The sequence below is a fragment of the Oryctolagus cuniculus genome, chromosome 9 (assembly GCF_964237555.1).
Source record: "Oryctolagus cuniculus chromosome 9, mOryCun1.1, whole genome shotgun sequence".
Classification (NCBI taxonomy): domain Eukaryota; kingdom Metazoa; phylum Chordata; class Mammalia; order Lagomorpha; family Leporidae; genus Oryctolagus; species Oryctolagus cuniculus.
Window position 1 is genome coordinate 114,220,272 of NC_091440.1, and position 21,311 is coordinate 114,241,582.

General features: G+C 42.5%; 1 protein-coding gene across 2 annotated transcripts; it reads left to right on the forward strand.

The window, feature by feature from the left end:
- The first annotated feature begins 140 nt into the window (after positions 1–140).
- Positions 141–18,145, forward strand: MGST1 (microsomal glutathione S-transferase 1). 2 transcript variants are annotated; one of them, XM_070049444.1, is made up of 5 exons: positions 198–477; positions 8,231–8,378; positions 12,254–12,348; positions 13,665–13,707; positions 17,529–18,145. In XM_070049444.1, the coding sequence occupies exons 2-4, from the start codon at positions 8,253–8,255 to the stop codon at positions 13,675–13,677; spliced, it is 234 nt and encodes a 77-aa protein (XP_069905545.1). In that variant the 5' UTR covers positions 198–477; positions 8,231–8,252; the 3' UTR covers positions 13,678–13,707; positions 17,529–18,145. The 2 variants fall into 2 exon arrangements, with proteins under 2 accessions (XP_002712670.1, XP_069905545.1); XM_002712624.5 differs by lacking the exon at positions 13,665–13,707 and having other exon boundaries at positions 141–477.
- Positions 18,146–21,311: the final 3,166 nt, after the last annotated feature.

The following is a 21,311-nucleotide window of genomic DNA, read 5'->3' on the forward strand; positions in this document are numbered from 1 at the left end:
CGTCCCGGAATGTTTGAGAATACGAAGTTCCCTAACTCTCACTATCGCGCCCTCTTTGCCTTGCGGTAATCTGCTGGGCTCAAATGCAAAGGTTTAAGGAAGGAAGCAGTGGGTGGTGGTTACTACGGCCCCGCGACCTCAGGCGATTTGGGGGCGGGGCTTGGCGAGGTTGGGAAACCGGCTTTTCTGGCTGGAGAGCTCATTAACAGGAAATTAGCTGCACTGGGGGCGGCGCCTGTGCTCGGGCCGCACGGTGACAGTCGCCATAGCGCACAGGACCTGCCCAGGGCACAAGTTCGCCGCCGCCTCCAGGGACCTGGGGTAGGTGCCGGGAGCAGGTGCGGAGCCGGCGGCGCAGGAAGGAGCAGGCTGGTGTGGGACGCACGGCTATCGAACTCTCAGCTCCACTGAGCAGCTAGACGTTCGCTTTGCAGCCCGCCGCTTCCGGAAGGAGATTGTGTTCCTGTCCCCAGGCAGGTGAGTTTATCCAAACTCCAAAAAAGAAGCGGGAAAGCAAGTCTTTTCCTGTTTAAGCGACGATTGCTTCATTTTCTGCTTTCAGGCTACAGCAGCACCGACTTTGAAAGGGCCTCTCACTTCCGGGGGAGTAAAGAGTACGTGCGAGTTGTACTCTTGTGGGAAGTCACTGTAGTGGATGCCACTCCTGCCTCCCCAAGTGGCTCTGAGTTCACGGACCCAAGCCCTGTTGCACCTATAGAAAGAGGATTTGGTATTCTTGGTTTACTTGGAGGGCAAGAGAAGCGTGGTCGTTAAAAAAAAAATTACAGTGTTAGATTATGACGTAAAGGGATGTGGATTAAACGATGCTTTTATTGTGTGATAGTACAGCCTCCCACCGGAGCCTAAGGATGGAGCCCCTTGGGAGGGGTCCCAGGCCACTGCTTCCTGTGAAAATGGAGAAGGAAGGCAGGGAGAGACTGAAGGGCAGGGAATGAAGGCTCTTGCTGGACTGGGGGGCAGAGAAAGTGCACACAACTCTTCACGTTTCTGGCTTCCCTTGAAATAGTTCCAAGTCTTCTTGTAGTCTGAGCCCCAAGTTGATTTTCCCCATTTTCCTCTTTCGGAGTTCTCTCCTCTAGAGGGCCAGGAGGGCTGTGAGTGAGGCACTGTTGCAGCCTGGGAGGGGAGCTGCCCCAGGCAACAGGTAACAGTCTTGATGCTTAAAGTGGGTCCTTGAGAACCGCAGGTCCTTAACCTGCCTTCTGCAACCCGGGAGGTTTCCCTTCCTGGCAGTTAGGGTAGTGTTGTGCTTTCTCGTCCTCTGCTCTTTCTGAAATAGGAGGATTTGTGTGTTGTTGGCCATCTTTGGGCACTTTTGAAAATGGCCCTGGCTCCACATTTGAATATGGCTCTCTCTGGCAGACAAGTACAGTTTTTTCCAAGAGTTTTAGGGAGGGCAACACAAACCCTGAGAAACCTCACTCCACCACACCACATGCCCCAGGGCCTTCCGCATTTTCATGGGCCCTGTTAGCCTGAGCTCCCAGAGGAGGCCTCATCCATGGCCACCAGGAAACCCAGCAGCACGGTCCTGAAGTATTTTCTTCCCTTTGTCCCATATGCACTGTTTGTTAGTTTCACAAGATAGGAAACTGAAGAGTCACGGCCTTGGGTTGCGTGCCCAGATTTTCTGAGCATTTCACAACCTTGGTGTAGAGAGGTCACATAATCCAGAAGAAAAGGACTTTGGCCTTTTTGACCCGGAGCCTATTAAGGCAAAAGAGAGTGTTCCTCAGCTGACGGGAGAAAACTCTTTCATTATAGGATCTATGGGAGGGGAGAGAGGACAAGAGTGCCCCTTCACAGGAAAGGACCTCTGGAAGATCAGAGTGGTCTGGAAATTTTATCCCACTTTTGAGGATTTTTTTTTAAAGATTTATTTATTTATTTGAAAGTCAAAGTTACAACAATGTTCACTCCCCAAATGGCCACAACCGGCTTGGCCGGTCCAAAGCCAGGAGCTAGGAATTCTTTTGGGCCTCCTTCATGGGTCCAGCGGCCCAAGGACTTATGCCTTCTTCCTCTGCTTTTTCAGATGCATCAGCAGGGAGCTGGATCAGAAGTGGGGCAGCCGGGACTCAAACTGGTGCGCATATGGGATGCCAGTGCCTTAGGCTGTGGCTTAACCTGCTATGCCACAGCGCCAGCCCAAGATTTATTCATTTCTTTCAAAGGCAGAGTGACAAAGAAAGGAGTGCAGAGACAAAGAGATAGAGATCTTCCATCCACTGGTCCACTTCCCAAATGCCTGCAACAGCTAGGGCTGGGCCAGGCCAAAACCAGAAGCCACAAACCCCATCCTGGTCTACAGTGTGGATGGCGGGGACCTAAGCCATAGTGCACGAGTTACACCATTTGAAAAAACGGCATCTCAGTCTTGGTCCCTCCACTGTGATTATGGGTCATTTACCTCTTCAAGCTGGCTTCATTATATGTTAATTAATGCATTAATTAATTAATTGAAAAGGCAGAGAGAGAGACACAGAGAGATCTGTCTGTTGGTTTCTCCCTATGTGCACAACAGTTGAGACTGGGCCAGTTGGAAGCCAGGAGCCAGGAGCCCTATTTCAGTTTCTTTCAGTTTCTCAGGTGGGTGTTAGGGACCCACATGCCAGGAGCCCTATTTCAGTTTCTCAGGAGGGTGTCAGGGACCCACGTGCTTACTTGAGTCAACATCTGTTGCCTCCCGGGCACATTAGCTGGAAGCTAGGTTGGAAATAGAAGCAGTACTCAATCCCAGGCATTCCAGTCTTGGATGTGGGCATCCCACTGTGCCTCAATGCCTGCCCCTTTTCTGCACCAAAATAAACTTATATTTTCATTCAGCTTTCCTATGAACTTTCTGAAGTAACCCCAGGTTATTATCTTTATTCACAGGTAAGATACCTAGGCTCAGAGAAAAATCATAACTAGTAAGTGGAGATATTGGTATCTCCCTGGGCTCCAGTCTGCTTCTGGAGTTTGTGTGTTGTCAACACTTTACTTATGTCCTCTCAAAAGACAGTTTCTGGTCTCTGAATAGATAGGTGGAGATACTCACGACCATGACAGCCAATGCATGGATAATAAAATGGACTACCCACTGTACAAGCAGAATTCATCATTATAATGCTCCGTTTTCTACAATTCATAATGAAGTCTCCTGTTTTCTCTGCTTGCTTTCTTCCATTATTTCCACCTCATTCCCAGAATTCCCAAATCACCTAACATTTTACCCTCTTATTTATCATTTCCACTATAGCTCTTTTTCCTGGAGACCTTTCCTGGGGAAAAGCTTTCAGTAATTTTGTTTTGAGTTCTGTTCAACAGACCATGGCAGTTTATTGAAAAATTGTATTTGAGGGAAAAACAAACAAACAAAAAACAGCAGAAGCCCAGCTCAGCATTGCTTTTATTCATACTGTAAGTGACTCTGGTTTCCTAATGCTCCTACCTGCATTGCTGGTCACTCGGCCCTGGGGTAGCTGGGAAATGGAAGGTATAATCTGAGAGAGTTGGCTCACAGACCTGGAGGGTGTGGGCTGATTTCCCCAAACTACAGGCTGGAGGAGTTCAGCCACATTCTTGGGATTGGGGTGTTCCCTCTAAGTGAGGTGTGTTCTCTGTTCACTTTTGAAGAGAAAGCCCCTCCCTGCCCTTTCCCCCACAGGTGCGGACACTTTTGTTTGCTTTTCCCGTGGATCATTCTGGAAGGCTTTCACTTTTGCTCTACTCTTAATTTATTTTGTTCATTTGTTCTTTCTGATTTATCTGTTTATTTGAAAGGCATGGTGACAGAGAAAGAGAGATCTTCCATTCATTGGTGAGAGAGAGAGAGAGAGAGAGAGAAAGTGAGTCTTCCTTTCGCTAGTTCACTCCCCAGAATGGCCACAGTGGCACAATGGCTGGGGCTAGGTTAAGCCGAAGCCAGCAGTGAGGACTCCATCCAGGTATCCCACAAGGGTGGCAAGGGCTGAAGCACTTGGGCTGTCTTCTGCTTCCTTCTCAGGAGCGTTAGTAGGGAGCTGGATTGGAAATGGAACAGCTAGGACTCAAACCAGCCTTAGTATGGGATGCCAGCATGCTCTACTCTATCAATTCCTATTTTCACTCAAGGAAAAACAAAGTTCTCTGGACTTTTGTTCCATTGCTTAATACGTTTCATTCTGGGAACGTGAGTAGAGATTGTTTTAAAATTAATGTTAATTGTCATGGGACACCAAACCCATAAATATTGGTGGTATAACTGCCATCTTAACTGTTAAAATGAGCATATTAAATGTTAAAGTCAACATATAGGTAGGCTTAAGTATAAATGTGATCATATGAATAACATCAAGTACCTAGTAATAATAATAGAATTAAAAAGGAAGGAAAGTCCAATATGGGAAGCAGTCTACACAGCAGACTCCTAGAATGACATTCTCTGTAAATAACACTCTGACCTCAGAATCAGCCCTTAAGGCTTCCTGGTCTGGCTGAAAGGCTTGTGAGAGTATTTCAAGCATGGAAAGCCAAGACTCTGTGGCAAAAAAAATATCCTACACGGAGGGTCTCTGTGAGATCTCAGTGGAAAGAAAGGGTCATCAAAGAAGGATATACTCTTCTCTGAAGGCTGGAAAAAATATCCACCTTGCTTATGGCTGTGTCTAAATACTGATGGAGTCTATGGTCACAAAAGACTTCCATAGCCTTGGAAGCCCATGTCAAGAGCCTTGGGTGATCACTGACATCATAAATAAGAGTGTTAATTGTTAAGGGAACAACAGAAGTCACTCTGCACTTATTCTCCATATAGGACCTGCATCCCTAATGAGTTGTACTATGAGAATCAACTGCAAATTTTGTTTCCAAACTGTACTCTGTATGTTGTGTGTGTGTTTGGGTGCAAACTGTTGAAATCTATGCTTAGCATGGAGTTGGTCCTCTGTATATTACATCAAACTAAAAATGAACCATAATGAAGAAGGAGATGGGAGAGGGAGAAAGAGGTGGGATGGGAGTTGGGGGTGGGTGGGTATGGGGGAAAGAACCACTATATTCCTAAAGTTGAATCTATGAAAAAATGTATTCATTAAATAAATACTTTTTAAAAATTACTGTTGAGTTGCAATATCTCCTTCTTGATGAACTTTTATGAATTAAAAAAAATTTAACACCCCTGCTGTGTTTCTTCAGGTCTCTGAAGATCCTTTGTTAAGCTCATGAATGTACCATGAGCTCTGAAGCATGGTGCAGTAGCTCATGACTTTCACCCCTTCAGAACTAGAACAAAAGCAGACACATCAAGTGTTGCTGAAAATAATATCTTGCACTGGGAAGCAATTTAGCATGATGTGCTTTTAAGACCATGGTCCATGGACTAATTTGCTACCATACTTGTACTTTTTTAAAGAACTAAAAAGTAGTTGGTGCTCTGTATCCATGCATCCCACAGCTGTGGATTCAACTCTTCAGGGATCAAAAATTTTTGGAAAAAGATGCATCTGAATATGTATAGACTTCTTTCTTGTCATTATTCCCTACATAATACATTATAATAGCAATTTACATAGCATTTACATAGTATTAGATATCATAAGTAATCTAGTGATGATTCAAAGTGTATTAGAGAGTGTGTATAGGTAGTATGCACACCATTTTATATAAAGGACTTTCAAATTTGTGGATTTTGGTATTCATGGAGGTCCTGAAACAGATCTCCCAGGGATACTGAAGGATGACTGTATACAGCTTCTGTTTGCCTAAATCCAAGAAAGACATTTACTCTAAGGAAACAAAAATAGGGGTTTGTATAGGAAGTTTTGTTTTCTTCACTGCAAAAGGGGAACGATACTGCCTACCTTAAAGCATAATTAGAAGAGAATAGAAGACAAAAGATGTCAAGGATGCCCAATCATGGCACATGATAGACAACCAATGTTAGCTTAGTCAGAATTAAATATAGTCGGTTGAAAGCAGAATAAAGCTAGTCTCTTGAAGGAGAGTACAGTATGGTGAGTATATGGGATGTGAGGTCAGACACCTGAGTTTCTGCTCTGCTTGGCTGTTGAATATCTCTCATTTATTTTCTTTATCTGTGACATGGATGTAGTGAGGAGGATTATAATATTATTGTTACAAGGATTATGTAAGATATTACACACATAGTCCTTGGCATAATTGGACACATATCAAAAATGCATTACATATGGGTTTTATACCACATTCAACAGGAACACATAGAAAAGTCCATGACCAGTGCCAAAATGTGGAATATATATGGACTTATAAATTATTAGCAGATGGATATAATAGAGATGTGAGTCTGAAAAAGTTACAGGCAGGGTTTGGGTTTGAAAGGCAAGAACGTATATTGTCTAGAAGAGCAGCACTCCTTGCTGGGCAGATTTAACAGTGTCTAAATGTGATGAGAAAGTGTGTGTGTGTGTGTAAGACAGGAGGATCAGAGAGCGGGGCTGATGAAGTCACAAGAGCTGTTAGAAAGACTGACTACGAGGCAGCCTTTCCCTAGACCCTACCCACTTTGACTTCAGCATCTCCAGTGGGTGTCAGCTTTCATCCTGAGTGTATTCTCAATTATACTTCCAACTCCAGACTCAGCTAAATACAGCCAATTTACTCCTGACAGCTTTTATATGGATATAAATATGGAGTGTGAAGTGGGGAGTCATAGAAAGTAACTCATCCTCTTCTCATATTCCTTCTATGAGAGTCTCTTAAGGGCCAGTTCCTAACCTTGCATTCGTATGCCTGCTGTTTTGATATTTCCGTTTCCCTGCTTCTGCTTCCCTGGTATTGGTATTAATGATGACTGGGGTGATGAGGATAATGGTGATTATGATATCATAAACTCTGTTGAGAGTTTTTCATGGGCCAAGGGCTGGGCTAAGTATTTTCTGCATGTTATCTCAATTAAATCTGACAACAACCCCATTAATTAGGAGCTGTGACTATTCTTGTAAAAATGAAGACTTTTAGACTCAGAGAAGCTAAATCCCTCAAGCAAGATTAAGAGCTAAATGGCAGGACTGGAATTTAAATTTCAGAGCCTGAGAACCTGAATACAACTGAAATGGCAAAATATTGTAAGCTTGACTTCTATTAAAATATAGGCATTCTTGGGGCCGGCACTGTGGCACAGTAGGTTAAAGCCCCAGCCTGCAGTGCCAGCATCCCATATGGGCACCAGTTTGAGTCCTGGCTGCTCCACTTCCAATCCAGCTCTCTGCTGTGGCCTGGGAAAACAGTAGAAGATGGCCCAAGTTCTTGGGCCCCTGAACCCACATGGGAGACTTAGAAGAAGCTCCTGGCTCCTGGATCCTGGCTTCAGATCAGCTCAGCTCTGCCTTTGCGATCATCTGGGGGAATGAACCAGTGTATGGAAGACCTCTCTCTCTCTCTCCCTCTGGCTCTACTTCTCTCAATAACTCTGTCTTTCAAATAAATAAAATCTTTCTTTTTAAAAAAAGAATGTAGGCATTCTTATTTAAAAAAATCAATAGTACAGGTATGTACATAATTTGATGTTTCTAAAGAGATAAATCATGGTCTGTGGTCCTTCTCATTCAACCTGTGGTTCTTCTTGATGTGAATAAATTTTAGTTCAAATTTAGGGCATTGTGGCAATTTTTTTTTCTTATATCTCTCTTACATTTCTTTTTAACTTTTGTTTGATATCTTCAAGCTTAGTGAAACAAGAGTAGTGAAAATGAAATACTGTTTAGTTTGAAATTTTTAAAATGAAATTATCATTTCCTCTGAAGTAGCCTAAGATATTTTTAAGAGCTATATTTTTTTAAAGAATTATTTATTTACTTGAAAGTCAAGAGTTGCACAGAGAGAGAAGGAGAGGCAGAAAGAGAGAGGTCTTCCATCTGCTGGTTCACTTCCCAATTGGCCACAATGGCTGGAGCTGCGCCTATCTGAAGCCAGGAGCCTGGTGCTTTTTCCGGGTCTCCCACGCAGTGCAGGGGCCCAAGGACTTAGGCCATCTTCTACTGCTTTCCCAGGCTATAGCAGAGAGCTGGATGCGAAGTGGAGCAGCCGGGACTCGAATGGCACCCATATGGAATGCTGACACTGCAGGTGGCAGCCTTACCCACTATGCCACAGTGCCAGCCCCTAAGAGCTATGTTGTTAGTGCTGCAATATAAGCACACCTCAGGATCATCATGGTACTTGGGGCATTTATTTCTGTTTTTTCTGTCTTGTCCAATTTTTTTTAAAGATTCTATACCACAGTTGAAGAAATGGCTGACCTCAACAAGCTGATGGAAAATGAAGCATTCATGGCCTTTGCCACATATGCTACAATTATTCTTTTAAAAATGATGTTTATGAGTTCTGCAACAGCATTCTATAGAATGACAAGAAAGGTAAAGTATTTGGAGATAATATTTTCTTATTTTAAACTGTCGGGATTCTGCAAAGCAATTTTCTTAACTTCTTACTTTTTCAAAGCCCAGTAGTACACTGTTTAACACTACAAGGAAGGTATGTCATTTTGTATAGATGGATATGATATATTCACAGAACAGTTGCTTTCACCTAGAAACTAGTAATGGTTTCTTCTCTGTGATTTTTACTTTTTGTCCTTATATTTCACATTAGAGATCTCTAGAGTGGCACAGATTTTAAGGAAAGTTTCTATGATTTTGGGCTCATTTTGCCAATTAGATTTTAGAAAAACATTCATTTGCCAAAGAACTACCCAAGTGTTTTCAGTTCTAATATAAGTTAAGAAGACATCTGGGGGGAAAATAAAAGAAAAACAAGAAAGAAATAAAGAGAAATCTGAGAATTACAGTTCTTATTCTCACAGTGGACTTTTTTTGGTTTGGGATAAGCCACTTGAATGCTATATACTTTGGACTTAAGTAGATAATATTTCTACCCAGCATTGTAAGAATGGCTTTTGAGAAAACTAGAGGCGTGGGGAAAGTGACAGAGTTGAAGCACACTCCCTGTGACACAGGGAGAAGTACAGCAGAGCTGTGTGACAAAATTTAAAGCTTTTCACTGATGTGGTTACTGTGCCCATTCAATAACTTTGTGTGTGTGTGTGTGAGTGTGTGTGTGTGTGTGATGTTGTCTGTTTTTCTGTTTGTTGTGTCCTGAGTTCTTTTTAAAATTTTAAAATTTATTATTTACTTTCATTTTATTTTAAAGGGAAACAAAGAGAGACAGAGAAAGACAGATATTTTCTATCTGCTTGTTTCACTGCCCAAATGCCCACCACAGCTGGGGCTGGGTGGGGCTGAAGCCAGGAGCAGGGAATTTAGTTGGTGTTTCCCACATGAGTGGCAGGAACCCAAGTACTTGAGGCATCATCTGCTGCCTCCCAAAGTGCACATTAGCAGGAAACTAGAATTGAAAATGGAGCCAGGGCTTGAACTCAAGCACTCTAATATGGGATATAGGCATCCCAGGCAGTGTCTCAACCACTGCACCAAATACCCACCCCTGACCTGATTTCTTGTCCTCTAGAGCATAAGGTGTTATGGTCTTGAAGGCATAATCACTTCCCTAGGTGTCCTTGTTACTGTCTTAGTCTGTAACAGAGGATGTCTGTTTTTTAATGAGAGAAGATACCCACAAATTTAAGTCTCAGATGGGGCAGTGTTTTGGAGCAGCAGGCCACAAAGTGGCTGCTGCCGCCAGGTCTACATTGTCCTCTAGAAATGGAATGGGAGCAAGGAAGGGAGTGCCACCAAGGAATGCTACCTTTTTTTTTTTTATTTATTTGACAGTTTAGAGTTATAGACAGAGAGAGAGAGAGAGAGAGAGAGAGAGAGAGAGAGAGAAAGGTCTTCCTTCCATTGGTTCACTCCCCAAATGGCCACTATGGCTGGCGCTGCACCAATCCGAAGCCAGGAGCCAGAAGCTTCTTCCTCGTCTCCCATGTGGGTGCAAGGGCCCAAGCACTTAGGCCATCCTCCACTTCCCTCCTGGGCCACAGCAGAGAGCTGGAATGAAAAAGGAGCAGCCAGGACCAGAACCCAGCACCCATATGGGATGCCACGCCGCAGGCAGAGGATTAACCAAGTGAGCCATGGTGCCAGCCCGCTACCCTTTTTTTAAAAAAAAAAAAAAAAAATTTATTTATTTATGTATTTGAAAGGCAGAGTCATAGAGAGGCAGAGGCAGAGAGGTCTTCCATCTGCTTGTTCACTCCCCAGATGGCTGCAATGGCCAGAGCTGTGCCAGTCTGGAGCCAGGAGCTTCTTCTGGGTCTCCCAAATGGGTGCAGGGGCCCAAAGACTTGGGCCATCTTCTACTGCTTTCCCAGGCTATAGCAGAGAGCTGGGTCAGAAGTGGAGCAGCCAGGGCTTGAACCAGTATCTATATGGGATGCCGGAGCTATAGACCGGGACTTTAAACTGCTGCGCCACAGCACTGGCCCCCATATTACCCTATCTAATAAAAAAAGAAGAAGAGAATTCAAATTTGTGGGGTGCCGGGATCCATGACTTTTTTCACATGCGCTACAAGACTGTATCATTTTAGGTAACTGCTAATTGGCAGCATTGTGTGAAGTGCAGGTCTGTTTCCTCATTTTACAGAAGAACTAAGACACGAAAAAGTTAAGTAACCGGGTTGGTTCAGGCTGATGTTACAGAATACCATAGACTGCTTTAGGCATTTATTTCCTCATAATTCTGGAGGCTGGAAAGTTCAAGATCAAGTTTCCAGAATGTTCCTGTCTAGTAAGGGCCAACTTCCTTGCTTATAGAAGATCTCTCTCCCTCTTCTCATGGGATGATATTAGAGAGTTGAGAGAGAGAGAGAGAAACTGTCTCCTGTTTCTTCTTATAAAGCACTAATCATAAGAGCTCCATCCTCATGATTTAAGCATTTCCTAAAGGCCTCACCTCCAAAACCATCACACTGGTAGGGATTTGGGAGACATAACCTTTGAATCCATACTGATAGTTTACTCAAGGTCACAGACAAGTAAAAGGTAAGGCTGAGATTCAATTAAGATTGGCCTGAAGCACCAGCATCCCATGTGGGTGCCGGTTCGAGACCTGGCTGTTCCACTTATGATCTAGCTCTCTGCCATGGCTTGGGATAGCAGAAGATGGCCAAAGTCCTTGGGCCTCTGCAGCCATGTGGGAGACCTAGAAGAAGCTCCTGGCTCCTGAATCTTGATCTGCTCAGTTCTGGCCATTGTGGCCAATTGGGGAGTGAACCATTGGGTGGAAGACCTCTCTCTCTCTCTCTCTGTGTGTGTAACTCTGCCTTTCAAATAAATAAATAAATCTTTTTAAAAAAGATTGGTTTAAATACAAGTATCATGCATTTCCCATTATAATATATGTATTTTTTATTCAAAATATATGTATTAAACATTTAGAGTGTGGCACTCATTTATTTAGGGGTCGCCTCTGACCTCAAAAACTAATACTGAATCCCTACCCAGTTTTTCCCAACATCTTTATCTGTGATAAATATTCAGATTAAGGGGAAGATTATATTATTTATGAGATCTTTAAGCTTAAGACTAATTTCATCATCTGTGAGTTTTGTCTGTTATGAATTATTAAGGAGTGACACACTCTTAAATATTTTTAAATGCATGTTCCAAGAGATAGGGAAATTATTTCAAACATCATAACAGTTGCAGGCAGGAAGATATGGGTGCATGCTCTAGAATGTGCACTTGTTATTCACAGGAGTGCTACTCAGCCTCTTAAATTTTAGTTTATCATTCAACCTAAAGTTTTATCCAATTTAGGAAAAGAAGTACCAATAGCCTAAGAGTGGACAAAATACTTGGCCAGCCCCTCACTCTTTTAAGTTTCTTGCCTGTTCCGTAACCACTCTGACAAGTGCACTTACTACTTTCAGAGGCAATCACTTGGAAATGTTAATACCCTTGAGGAAAGGTGTGACAGTGCCACTGTGAAAAAGATGCCAGCACCATTATCATCATCAATGGTGGCTTAAAATTATGCCTCTCTTCCATTTTTGCTTCCTTTTCACTATTTTCATACACTAGACTTTACTAAGGTCCTTATTAACTCTCTTCCTAAAATGTTGCATTGTTAATAAAAAAATCCAAGTTTAAACTATAACTGCTCTTCATTCCCTCTGTGTATGACTTTTTGCTTCAACTTTTTTTTTTTTTAGCATAAAGGCCAGTCTTATGCCTGTATTGCTTACATTAAAATGCAAATTACTTAGTAGACAGAGTAATCCTATCCTACTTGATATCTGGAGTAAGTTTTGTTCTTGGTATTTGGGGCAGGCTTTTGCCAATCCTGAAGACTCTGCAAGTTTTGGCAAGGGGGAAAATGCCAAGAAGTTTCTCCGAGCAGATGACAGAGTGGAACGTGTTCGCAGGTAAGCCACCGTCTCTGGAAACCTCCTCCTTGATTGAAGCATTCCAGTCCAGGAGAGATGAGAAGATGGTGAGGTCCTGGAGGAGAAGGCAGACAGCTCAGTGATCTGTTCCGCAGGATGATTACAGAAAGCTTGTGTTCTAGAAGGCTCCACAGATCAGGCCAAAGTGCTGGATTTTCATGTGCACTTTGTTGTTAAAATTTGCTCTGTGGGAACTGATCAAAAGTAGTGGCAGGCCGGAGGTAAAATGGCCACAGTAGATTCTTGCATTTTGTCATGTTTTTCTGCAGGTGAGATGGTCAGCTCATATGAAAGGCTGAAGAATTAAGGGGGTTTGCATAAGATTCAAAATGTGAAATTTGGCATTCTTTGGAGATATAGGGAAATTTCTTCTTTTTCACATAGATATTATGTTTAATGTATTGTGAATTTAATGAATGATAAAAGTAATAAGCCAAGATATAATCTACACAGCCTCCTAACAATATAATTAATACATATAATTTAAAAGCACATTGAATTCTGCTTCTAGAGGTATTTTTCTTAATCTTTGTCATAAAATCATGTAAATGGCAAACTTTTTCAAATTGGGATTCCATTGCCAATCTGTTAATCATTTTTTTCTAACATACAAAATAATTGAATTTGTATAATATTTTCTCATTTAGTATTTTCTAATGATGATCCAAACTATGGTACACTACTAGGCATGTTTCAAGCAATTAATAAAATTATATAAAATTTGAGCTGATGTTTGGCCAAGCAGTTTAGTCATCAGATAGGTTAATTGTATCCCACATCTGAGTGCCTGTGTTTGATACCTACCTCTGGCTCCTAACTCCAGCTTCCTACCAGTGCAGACCCTGGGAGGGAGCGGTGATGGCTCATGTCATTGGTTTCCTGCCACCAATGTGAAAGAACTGGATTGAGCTCCTGGATCCCAGTTTCAGCCCATAGCCATTTTGAAATGAACCTGTGGATGGTATTTCTCTCTCTGTAGCTATATCATCTATCTATCTATCTATCTATCTATCTATCTATCTATCTATATTTATATATAAATAAATATTTAAATAGCCATCTAACCATCTAGCTGTCTGTCTCTGTCTCTCTCTTTACCCCTCAAATAAACTGAAATTTTCAATAAAATTAAATAATCAAATTAATTAAATAATTAAATAAAATTAAAGAATCAGTGAAGAGTTTGTATAGGTATACTTAAACATATAGAGATTTAGTTTTTTGGTGAAAAGTTAAGAAATAAAATGTAATCAATGTATTTTATTATGCTTCTTCAATTTGGTGGATATGAATAGATGTGCAGACTGAGAGACAAGAATTCTGCTTCTTTAATTCAGGGTGACTTGGATCTCTGGTCACTTTAGGGTTGAGTTCATGTTTGCATTTCCCCTCTTTTGAGTCTCTGTTAAAAGTCTGAAGACCCTCCCAAGATTTCTGCAGACTCCGTTGTAGTGCATGTCTCAAGGTCAGCCCTGGCTCTGGGCTTCTGTGTGGGTGTGTATTTCTGTACCCTGCAGTATGTTACTCACTTCCTCAACCCTATCGATGAACCAACTAAAAAAAGTGTACAAAAATGAACTTGAGGACATGAAGTGTGGAGGAGCTTATGCTATGACAACACAAACTGTGGGGAGCAAACCGGACTAGACTGAGTTACTGGAATTAAGACTTATTCTATGCATCTGCTCTCCCACAATATGGCGCTGGGAGAGAAGTAAACAGCTTCTACACAGCTGCCTCCAGTTCAGCTAATAAACTGTAGGACTTGCTCCTGATTGGAGGAGAGCAGCGTACTCGGCGTGTGGGCAGCCGAGTTAGGATTGGCGGAGGAGGACTATAAAGGAGGAGAGAGACGGCATGCACCGGGAACATCTAAGGGGAACATCTAGCTGAAGGAACACCTGTGCAGCCCCCGAGAAAGCCAGCCGGAGGTGTGCCGCTCCCCTGCGGAAGTGGGGAATGTGGCCAGGGGGAACTGCCCTTCCACGGAGGTGGAAGGGATAGTAGCCAACCCGGGAAGAACCAGCAGCAAACCCGGGGAGGGCCGAGCAGACGAAAGAACAGCGCAGGGTCCTGTGTCGTTCCTCCACGAAGAGGGGGAGCGACAACAAACATTTCAAGTTGTATGTTTGCCCTTTGTATCTGGCCACATCCCCTCTCAGGAATTTTCACTGTACTCTTTTTCACCCTAAGGAGTGTCTGCCATTATTACACCATTCTTTTAAAAAAATTTGCTGTTTCATTTTATTTTAAAGGCAGAGAGAAACAGAGACAAAAACAAGCAGACAGAAAGAGAGAGAACTTCCATCCACTGGTTCACTCCCCAGATGTTCATCACAGCCAGGGCTGGGCCATACCAAGCCAGGAACCAGGAACTCAATCTGCCTTCAGTATGGGCAGCAGGGACTCAAGGACTTGAGCCATCCTCAGCTGTCTCACAAAGTACATGTTAGCAGGAAGCTCAATGGGAAACAGAGTAGCTGGGACTACAACCAGCCACTCCAACATAAGATGCAAGTATTCCAAGTGGCAACTTAACCACTGTGCTGAATGCCCGCCCACATCACACCATTTTCCAGGCTCCTTCTTAAGCTCTGCATACTCTTCTGTGTTTTTCAGGACTGAAATTAAAATCACCTTCTTGCTGGTGCAAAATGAGCCTACCCCAAGATATTTATCAAACAAAACTGCTTTTCTTCTAAGAGCAAGTTTGTGCGAGATACTTAGAACAAAATTTTAACTTCTGCTTGTTCACTTAGTTATATACTTTCTAATTCAGCAGTCCTGCTGAGTAAATCAGCCAGACTTGAAAACAGATTGTGCCAAGAATTTGGAACTAAAATAGTTTTGGGACAAAGAATCAGAATCAATGGGGATATTTCAAATGATATCAGAGGAAAAACTGTAAAAGTTAGTATGAAAAAGAATAAAAATTAGTATAGGTGAATGAAGCTTTGTGGAATTGGCAGAACTACAGAAGTGACATTAGACTGTGTAGAGCTTTATTTTGTCTCTTTTGGGTTTCTCTTTTAGAGCAGGCAGCCGCATGCATGGTGCTAGTCATGGTCCTATACTCATAAAATTGTCCAGGCTAAAAAACTATAGCGATGAGACCCTCAATAGCATTAGTAGGACTGAAAAAAAAAAAAAAAAAAAAAGTCCAACAATGTCTCTTGTGAAGGCTTACCAAGAGATATTTTAGGATTTCAAATCTCTCCCCATTGCCCTTTCCCACCTCCCACCTCATCCGCTGTAAGCATGGGATTCTGCTTAAGAGGAGAAAGCTATTATCTAAGCTGATCCTCTAGTCAAGTTGCAAATAAATTTTGGTAAGAGCAATTGACCCCTACTTCTGAAAGGAGTACGATCTGGAGGATATGCGCGACTGTGTGCACAGCGCCCCCTAGTGGTCAGATATTGACCCTACAATGTGGTAAGGAGAGGGGCTCCTAGAAAGACTTGGGGTCCAGCTTCCAGTTTATTTTTCTTAAAGACCTGTAGATACCATTGAAAAAATACAAACAACAGCATACTTTTGGAGATATCTTTCATAGAGCTTCTAGAATCTCCTCTTTCCATTTTTAACTTAGATGTTTTCCATTACTCAGACACATGATTTACAAGCATATTCTAATGACAGGGACTGAATGAAAGGCCTGCAACTTGGAGAAAATTAATTCTTTCGCATGTGGAACGACTGGCTAAAAAAATAAAGTAATATGTGTGAAAATATCAAGAAAAGTAGCTTAAAGTCAGTTGAGTAAGGGCAGACAGAAATCTATGATCATGAGAAAACACTTTATGTATCTATTTAATCCTCTTTTTGCCATGTTCTAGGAAGAATTCAAGACCATATATAGTCAATACAACAAGATTAAAAAGAAAGTTGAAAGGCAAATAGGACAACTAGAGAAATAACAGGAGTCATTAAAAATAGAAAGAGACTTGGATTTGGCAGTTAGGGAAAGAGGTAGAGGACAAAGGACAAAGGTAGAGCATGCCTTCTATGAGTGTGAAGTTTAAGTGACACTTGCTGGGGCTTCTGTCCAGAGACTGAAGAATTGTCTAGATGTTCAGTTAGATCACCCACTTGTGGCCCCAGTGCATGGACAAAGCCTTTAGTGAAAGATTCTTGTATGTGTAACATTGTTACTTCTGCTATGATTCTATGAGGGAGCTTGAAAACTGGGTGCCAGCCCTTCAGGGGTCTAATATCTCCCTTGAAACTAAGCTTAACGTTAACATAAATAGAGAATGTCATGATGTCCTATTCCATTGGATGTTAAAATGGTGGAGGACAAGGTATAAGCTCCTAGGGAATTCAAGAATATCCCATGAAAGAGGAGCTTTAGAAGAATATTAGGATTTGAAAGGAGGAAGAGAAGAGGAGAAATCTTGTCCGTTTGGGAAAATTCCTTTGTGGACATTTGCACACATTGTTGTGTGCTGAGAAGAGCTTTGATTGAGATGGAGGAGTCAGGAAAAGCCTGCGTGAACTTTTCTTGGCCACACCCTGACACTTCTCGGAATCTTCCTCCAGGTGAGGTTGGGATCCAGGTGGTTCTGATCTGAGGAATGGTATAATGGCTTCACGAGCACAGGTTGGTCACACAAGAAGTATGTGTGTAGGGCGTTTGTCCAAAGGAGAAAGAAAAGTTGGAACACAGAATCTTGGAGAACCCAAATGTGGGTTCACTCCCCAACTGTCTGCAAGGGCTGAGAGAACCAAAACTGGGGGCTGGAAACTCAATCCAAGTTTCCTACATGGGTAGCACAAACCCAATTACTTGAGCCATTATCTACCGCCTCAGAAGTTCTCTGTTAGCAGGAACCTGGAGTGAGGAGCTACAGCTGGGAATCAAAACCAGGCACTCAGATGTAGGACACAGATGTCTTAACTGCCAAGCCAGATGCATGCCTTTTCTTCACTGTTAGATATTGTCATATGCTAAAAATGAAAAAAACATAAAAATAATGAGACATTCTAAATAAAAGTCAAGAGAGTAAGGAAACAAGGCAATTTGAGAGGAAAAAAAATGAATCTTACTTTTCAATTTGAAGACCTATGAACATTTCTCTTTACCCTTAAAGGGAGAAGAAAGTGAATTTCTTTTTATTGATTTGAAAGGAATGTCTTTAATAGTCATCTTTTCCCACAGAGCCCACCTGAATGACCTGGAGAACATTGTCCCGTTTCTCGGCATTGGCCTTCTGTATTCCTTGAGTGGCCCAGATCTCTCCACTGCCATCCTGCACTTCAGGCTCTTTGTAGGGGCACGGATCTACCACACAATTTCGTATTTGCTACCCCTTCCCCAACCAAACAGAGCTTTAGGTTTTTTTGTTGGATTTGGAGTTACTCTCTCAATGGCTTACAGTTTGCTGAGGAATAGATTGTACCTGTAAAGGAAATCTGACCGTTCATTGTTCAGTTGCTTTTCAAGAATTCTGTACTTCAGTGCATAATGAATGCTTTCTTAGGTTTTGTAGATGGGGAACAGAGAGACAAAGAATTGGAGAAGAGTCATTTTTAATATTAGCATCATCAAACCTTTTTTCTTATTTTATGTTTCCAACTGGAAACCTCACATAATTCCCAAGTCTTGCATCTTTTTCTTCCGGTCCTTTGTTGCAAAATTTGATTATGTCTTAAAATTTGCAACATTCATTCAACATTTCTTATTTTGAATTTATAAAAAAAAATGAGTAAGTATGTGAGAAACCTGTATTTCAATTCTGTTGAAATGGTTATCTGAAATAAAAAATTTTAAGAAAATTTTGTTTGGTTTTATTTTTTCCAACTTGTTATTTTTAAAAAATTTAAAGTGATGTGTGGAAAAGTTGCGAAATGGTACATGTATCTCTGTAATCCTCCACCTAAGGCTACCAATTTTAACCTTACCACAGATTAACTTTCTCTTGATTTTTTTTTTCTGAACAATGCAAAAGCAAGCTGCAGATATCATGACACTTTATTCCTTAATACTTTGACTTGTTTCTCCTATGAATAAGATAATCTCCAAATAACCACAATACTAATGTTGTGTCCAAGAAATTTAACATTAACACAATGATATTATTATTCAATTTATAGCCCATATCAAAATTTCCCTAATAATAATTGTCGCTCCCCCTCTTCATGGAGGAACGACACAGGACCCTGCACTGTTCTTTTGTCTGCTCGGCCCTCCCCGGGTTTGCTGCTGGTTCTTCCCGGGTTGGCTGTCGTCCCTCCACCTCCGTGGAGGGGCGGGCCCCCCTGCCACTTTCCCCACTTCCGGGGGGGAGCGGCACACCGCTGGCCGGCTCTCTCGGGGGCTGCACAGGTGTTCCTCAGGTGTTCCCCTTAGATGTTCCTCGTGCATGTTGTCTCTCTCCTCCTTTATAGTCCTCTTCCACCAATCCCAACTCTGCTACCCACACGCCGAGTACGCTGCTCTCCTCCAATCAGGAGCAGGTCCTACAGTTTATTGGTTGAACTGGAGGCAGCTGCATAGAAGCTGTTTACTCCTCTCCCAGCGCCATATTGTGGGAGAGCAGATGCATAGAATAAGTCTTAATTCCAGTAACTTAGTCTAGTCCGAGTTGCTCCCCACAAATAATCTTTATGTCTATTTTACCTTTGATAAAAAAGGACTATCCATTTTCTTCTGTTATAATTTTTATGTCGTTTTCATTAAAATAGAAAGAGTTCCCTCAGTTTTTTCTTGGCATTTATGACACTGACATTTTTTGGAGACTACAGGCCAATTGTTTTACAGAATGACCATTATTTGGATTTGTTTTGTCTGTTCTTGTTCATTCTTAGGTCGGGATTAAATACTTTAGGTGATGTGTCCTTCACATTGCAGTACATCAACAGGCATTTGGCATCACACACAAACCTACAAACATAATAGATCCACACAAATTTAGATTCTTTTTGCCTTAAGTGGAATTGAAATAGGCAGGCATAATTATAATCGATTAGGTTTGTGAGCTGGAAGACCACGCCTTCTCCACACCCCTGTGTGACCTCATGCCCTACCTGATACCTTCTCCACACCCCTGTGTGACCTCACGCCCTACCTGATACCTTCTCCACACCCCTGAGTGACCTCATGCCCCTACCTGGCTACACCTGGGTACCCACCAGCCAATCAGGTTAATTAACCACTCCCCTTTGGAAGTGGGTTAAAAGCCTGGGCCACGGTGTGTCCAGCCCTTCTCTTTTCCCTGGCCTTTTGCCAGGAGGGTGCTTGCTGTAGCCCTGTGCCTCCAAGGCGCGTGGCCTTGGGGCCACCTGCCCTAGGCTTCCAGGCCTAGATGCTCCTCCATGTGGCTGGTTCCTGGTGCTTGGTATGAACCCATATTTACCTCTCGCTCTCTTAAATAAAGCTCTCACTCTCCTATGCATCTTTCTCACTAAATAAAGGCTTAAAATGTATCATGCTGCCTTGTTTATCTGTGCCTGTATTTAGAATTCTTCTCTAAATATTAGGCAAGAACCCTCTCAGGCTTATTAATATTAGGGATTTATTAATAAGCATATGGTTAAATTATATGGCACCCCAAATTCTGGTAGCATATGTGGTACCCCAGATAGCACTTCAGGGGAACTCTAAAGGGCCACATTTCTCTCTCTCTCTCTCTCTTTTTTTTTTTTTTTTGGATAGACAGAGTGGAAAGTGAGAGAGAGAGAGAGAGACAGAGAGAAAGGTCTTCCTTTTGCCGTTGGTTCACCCTCCAATGTCCGCTGCGGCCGGCGCACTGCACTGATCCGAAGCCAGGAACAGGTGCTTCTCCTGGTCTCCCATGCGGGTGCAGGGCACAAGCACTTGGGCCATCCTCCACTGCACTCCCAGGCCACAGCAGAGAGCTGGCCTGGAAGAGGGGCAACTGGGACAGAATCCGGCACCCCAATTGGGACTAGAACCCTGTTTGCCGGTGCCACAGGCGGAGGATTAGCCTATTGAGCCACAGTGCTGGCCAGGGCCACATTTCTATATAGATTTTAGGGGGGTCATCTCCGATTTCAGAATTATATGCAGTTAAACCTTTAGAATAAAGAGTGAACTTTAAAAATATTAGTATTTTTCTTAGGCCTATCATCAAGCTTACATTATTAATTTTCCTCACTATCTCTTGATCACTCCTAATTTTGAATATATATGAAGATACTTCAAAAAAGTTCATGGAAAATGGAACTAAAAGATAAGTTTATTTGTACAAAAAATCAAATGCATGTGTAGATTTTTTTCTAAAAGATTTATTTATTTACTTGAGAGGCAGAGTTACAGACAGCGAGGGAGAGACAGGGAGAAATTTACTCCCCAAATGGCCACAATGGCTGGAGCTGGGCTGACCTGAAGCCAGGATCCAGGAGCTTCTTTCCGGTCTCCCATGTGGGTGCAGGGGCCCAAGGACTTGAGGCATCTTCCACTGCTTTCCCAGGCTATCAGCAGGGAGCTGTATTGGAAGTGGAGCAGCCAGGACTTAATAAGTGTCCATATGGGATGCAGGCACCACAGGTGGATGCTTAATTTACTACCCCACAGTGCCTGCCCTATAGATTTTTTTAATAAGGTTCATCTCCATGAACTTTTTGACTACCCCTTGACTGCATGGATTTCAAGATATTGTGCACACTAAAATACCGTTTCCTTTTAGTTGTAGTTTTTCAGGAACTCTTTGCAGAGCCCTTGTATTTCTTAGTAGCACTTCCAATGCCCTTTGTGAACTCTTCACTTGGATTTGCCACATAAGACATCTGGTGTGTTCTGGTCTTTCTGGCACCAAGGGATCCCCACCTGACCACATGATGGGTGACTCCGAGGTCTTCTTGGTGCTGCAGCCACTCATCAGCTAATATAGAGTATTACAAAAACCAGTGACAGGCTGGCGCCGTGGCTCAATAGGCTAATCCTCCACCTGCGGTGCTGGCACCCTGGGTTCTAGTCCCA

Excerpts from the sequence above, each read along its gene's own strand:
- MGST1 (XM_002712624.5), top strand. The coding sequence starts at position 8,253 with ATGGCTGACCTCAACAAGCTGATGGAAAATGAAGCATTCATGGCCTTT. Across the intron at positions 8,379-12,253 it reads TCTATAGAATGACAAGAAAG|GCTTTTGCCAATCCTGAAGA; the intron begins GTAAAGTATTTG and ends TATTTGGGGCAG. Across the intron at positions 12,349-17,528 it reads AGAGTGGAACGTGTTCGCAG|AGCCCACCTGAATGACCTGG; the intron begins GTAAGCCACCGT and ends CTTTTCCCACAG.